Below are 4,126 nucleotides of genomic sequence, written 5' to 3' on the forward strand. Positions count from 1 at the left end.
CCGCGCCGGCCGCCAGGATGGTCTTGATCTCCTGACCTTGTGATGCGCAGGCCTTGGCCTCCCAGAGTGCTAGAATTAGAGGCAAGAGCCACCACGCCCATCACCACGCCTGGCTAATTTTGGGGTTTTTTTTTTTTTTGGTTTTTTTTAGTAGAGACGGGGTTTCACCGTGTTAGCCAAGATGGTCTCGATCTGACCTCGTGATCCGCCCGTCTCGGCCTCCCAAAGTGCTGGGATTACAGGCTTGAGCCACCGCGCCGGCCGCCAGGATGGTCTTGATCTCCTGACCTTGTGATGCGCAGGCCTTGGCCTCCCAGAGTGCTAGAATTAGAGGCAAGAGCCACCACACCCAGCCTAGAGATAAGTCTGTGTTGTTTTTTTTTTGAGATGGAGTCTCTGTCGCCCAGGCTGGAGTGCAGTGGCGCGATCTCAGCTCACTGCAACGTCCGCCTCCCGCGTTCAACGATTCTCTTGTTTCAGCCTCCTAAGTAGCTGGGACTACAGGTGCACACCACCATGCCTGGCTAATTTTTGTGTTTTTAGTAGAGATGGGGCTTTGCCATGTTGGCCAGGCTCATCATGAACTCCTGACTGGAAGTGATCCACCCGCCTCGGCCTCCTGAAGTGCTAGGATTACAGGCGTGAGCCACCATGCCTGGCCTAACTTAAAATTTTTGTAGAGATGGGGGTCTCGCTATGTTGCCCAGGCTGGTCTCAGACTCCTGGGCTCAAGTAATCCTCCTGCCTCAGCCTCCCAAAGTGCTGGGATTATAGGTGTGAGCCACTGTGCTTGGCCTAACAGCTCTTTTTAAAATATCTCTTTAGGATATACACAGTGCTGTTGTGATTTAGTATCTTGTTTCCTTGTAATGTGGGATATTTCTTTTCCTTTCTGACATGGGTATTTGCAGCTGTAACCTCCCTCCTGGCTTCTGCTGCACCCCATTCGTTTGGTTGTCATGAGCCCTCTACTGGGGGCCTCCATTCTGGTTATAAACACATTGCAGGGAATGTGCTGTGGCGAGTCTTTGTGCATCTTCCATCGTTTCCGCTATTTCATCCTGAAGAGTTTGAATGAGTGGGTCTCACGGCAAACATGTTGTACAGCTTCTGCCCCAGGAGGCTGTCTGTGTACTTGGGTCCTGTGGAAGGGGTTCTGTTTTTTCCTACCCTTTTCTACACTTGGCATTTTAAACATGTATTTTTCAGTGTGGTGAGAATTGGCGCCTTGTTTTGGTGTGTATGTTTTTGTCCCTCAGTGTAGCAGTTCTGGGTACGCCTTCTGGGCATTTGCTTTTGGGTCCCGGGGCACTCTAGGTGGTGGGTTGGGTGCAAGGGTGGAGGGAGACGGCATCTTACTGGGGGACTGGGTGCCTGGCCTCTGACCGGTGTCCTCTGCCCCTGTGCAGCCGGCCCAGGCCTTTGTGGTGAAGCGGGGTGTCCACGTGTCAGGAGCGTCTCCCGAGAGCATCAGCAGCCTGCTCTCGGAGGTGGCCGAGTATGGGACCTGCTACACACGCCTGAGTCACTTCTCTCTGCAACCTGTCCTGGACTCTTCGTACAGCAAAGGCCTTGTGTTCCAGGTATGGCCTCTGCCTGACGACTGTCACACACCTTTGTGAGAACGGTGCCCACGACCTGGAAAAGAGAATCTCAGAAGTCCTTCTGCAGGACCAGAGAGTCTAAACCTTTTCTTTCCTTGCTAACATCTGAAACCTGATAGTGGCTCTTGAGGGATGGGTCAGTGAAGATGTTTTACCTCACTGGAAACCTGGGGCAGATGTGTGTGGGCCCTGTGGTGTGTGGGAGGCAGGTGCAGCCAGCATTCGGGGCATGCAGGGCAGGAAAGGCGTGAGTGGGGCTCTTGCTGCCTGCTCCCCAGTGGCACATTGTGGATAACTGACACTGCCCGGCCCTCGTGTTGGGTGAATTTACATTGCTGGGCGTTCTGCTCCGGAAGCCGCTCTTTGGTGAGTCTTGAAGCTGGCTCATATGCTGAGTAGAGACCCATGGGACAGAGGCTGCACCTTGATTGGGAGAGAATAGGCAGGCGGATGATGGGTCCTTTGGGGGGCTGAGAGGAGGGTGTTGGGGAAGGTGGGCAGAGAGCACTGGAGCAGCCAGGCGGCGCAGCCTCCTTCGACTGTTGCTGCCACAGCAGGGGCTGTAGGGTGGGGTGATGTGATGAGGTTTAGGTTTTAGACGGGCTGTGGACGTGGGCATGGTGGGAGCTGCATGGGGCGGGGAGAGCTTCTAGGCAGAGGCTTAGCCCTGGGGCACTTGAGGGCTGGAGATGGTGGAGAAGGGGTCAGAGCAGGGACACTGAGAAGGGCTGGACTGTGGTTCCCGCTCATCTGCCAGGCGTGGCCAGGCGGGTTCTGGGGTGGGGGGACTGAGACTGGTCCAGGGTGCGCCTGTCTTGGCGTGACTTGCAGGGCCTGCTGCTGTGGCGTTGCCCAGGACGCTGGTGCCACTGAGACCGCTGTGGTCCGAGCAGACGCAGCCCTCACAGCACTAGTGTCTGTGCACAGAGTGCAGCCGCCATTCCCCCCCCCTCAATCCCTATGCCACGCCCCTGGGGCAGCTGGTCTCAGATGAGAGGAAGGGTTGGTGGGGGGCCACATTTCCACCTGGTCCAGTGGCAGGACGTGGCTCACAGAGGCCCATTGCTTGGAAATGGAGCCCAGAGCTGAGGCAGGAAACAAAGCGCTGTGCCCAGCACTGGTGCCCCTCAGGCCCTGGTCACAGCTGCGTCCATGTGCCTGGCCGCCTTCCTCCCAGCCTCTTTGCCCACAGGCCTTCACCAGTGGCCTGAGGAGGTACCTGCAGTATTACCGGGCCTGCGTCCTTTCCACTTCGCCCACCCTGAGCCTCCTCACCATTGGTTTTCTCTTCAAGAAACTGGGCCGGCAGCTCAGGTGAGCCTCAGCATGGCGACTGAGCAGGGGACTTAGCAGGAGCGGCATGGGGCTTGCTGGGTGATGGAGGGTTTGCTCTGCTTTCTGGCAAGGAGGGCCTGTGAGAACAGCCCTCAGCAGGTGACTGGACGGCCCTTGGCTGGCCGAGTTCACCAGGTACCGGGCACTGAGTGGGTGTGTCTGCCGTGGGCCCACCACAGCTGGCCCCATCCAGGCCCAGTGGCCCCTAATTGGCACACAGGGTCCCTAGGGATGTGGCTTCTGGTACACACAAGCTGGTTAGTGAGCAACCAGGCTGGGGAGCTATTGGCAAGTACTGTCGGAGAAGGAAGAGTGAGGAGTTGGGCGTTGGGAACAGTGGGAGAGGTGACCTTCGAATGTGGCAGCCCTGAGGAGACCCAAGGGCTGAGACACCGTGGGGTAGGGGAGCCTGGGCTGTGAAGGCGCGAGTTGTGGCAGGTGCTTGTTGCCACTGTGTGGATGGGAGGGGCTCTCAGGTGCAGCCCCCAGAAGTGGGAGGATCAGGGTGATTCGTGTGTTGGCCAGAACCTGGGAGGGAGGGGCCTGTTTGGTGTGGGTACTTCAGTGGGTCTGTGTGGACAGTGCAGAGGCCCAGGGCTGGGCACAAGTCCTGCAGGGAGCCCATTTCTGGGTCGTTGGGGTGCATGTGGTTTTTAAAGCCTGCATCTGAAGTCAGTTGCTCCAGGGAGCATGAAGATACATGGAGATTTTGCTCATGATCTGATCCAGGCCTGGGGACCCTGAGCCCAGTCACCTGGTCTGATCCTGCCTCTGGGTCTAGGTACCTGGCCGAGCTCTGTGGCGTTGGTGCTGTGCTCCCAGGCACCTGCGGAGGAGGCCCCAGGGCTGCGTTTCCCACCGTGAGTTGTGCGTTCCTGCTGAGTGTGTCACCCTGGCGGGTTCCAGGAAAGGGGGCGACTGAGCGTGTCCCTGGGGGGCTGCTGGCGGCAGGGCTGCGTCTGACTCCCAGCGCTGGGTGCACTGAGCTGCCTCCCCACCCCCTTTGCGCTCTGCAGGGTGTGAAGCTGCTGTCCTACCTCTACCAGGAGGCGCTGCACAACTGCAGCAACGAGCACTACCCTGTGCTGCTGTCCCTGCTGAAGACCAGCTGCGAGCCCTACACCCGGTGGGCGGTGGGTGGTGGGTGGTGGGCAGTGGCCTGGGCGGGCAGTGGGCTAGGCGGGCAC

The 4,126-nt window shown here is 58.4% G+C and overlaps 1 protein-coding gene across 1 annotated transcript in view; it reads left to right on the forward strand.

Moving 5' to 3' along the window:
• The window catches only part of TUBGCP6 (tubulin, gamma complex associated protein 6), a 31,933-nt gene that overhangs the window by 18,669 nt on the left and 9,138 nt on the right, over positions 1-4,126 (forward strand). The window contains exons 4-7 of the mRNA XM_011942240.1: positions 1,410-1,583; positions 2,797-2,918; positions 3,721-3,799; positions 3,956-4,065. Of these exons, the coding sequence (XP_011797630.1) occupies positions 1,410-1,583; positions 2,797-2,918; positions 3,721-3,799; positions 3,956-4,065 (485 nt within the window). The remainder of the gene's footprint in view (positions 1-1,409; positions 1,584-2,796; positions 2,919-3,720; positions 3,800-3,955; positions 4,066-4,126) is intronic.

Source organism: Colobus angolensis, unplaced genomic scaffold, assembly GCF_000951035.1.
Source record: "Colobus angolensis palliatus isolate OR3802 unplaced genomic scaffold, Cang.pa_1.0 Scaffold208, whole genome shotgun sequence".
NCBI classification, from domain to species: Eukaryota; Metazoa; Chordata; class Mammalia; order Primates; family Cercopithecidae; genus Colobus; species Colobus angolensis.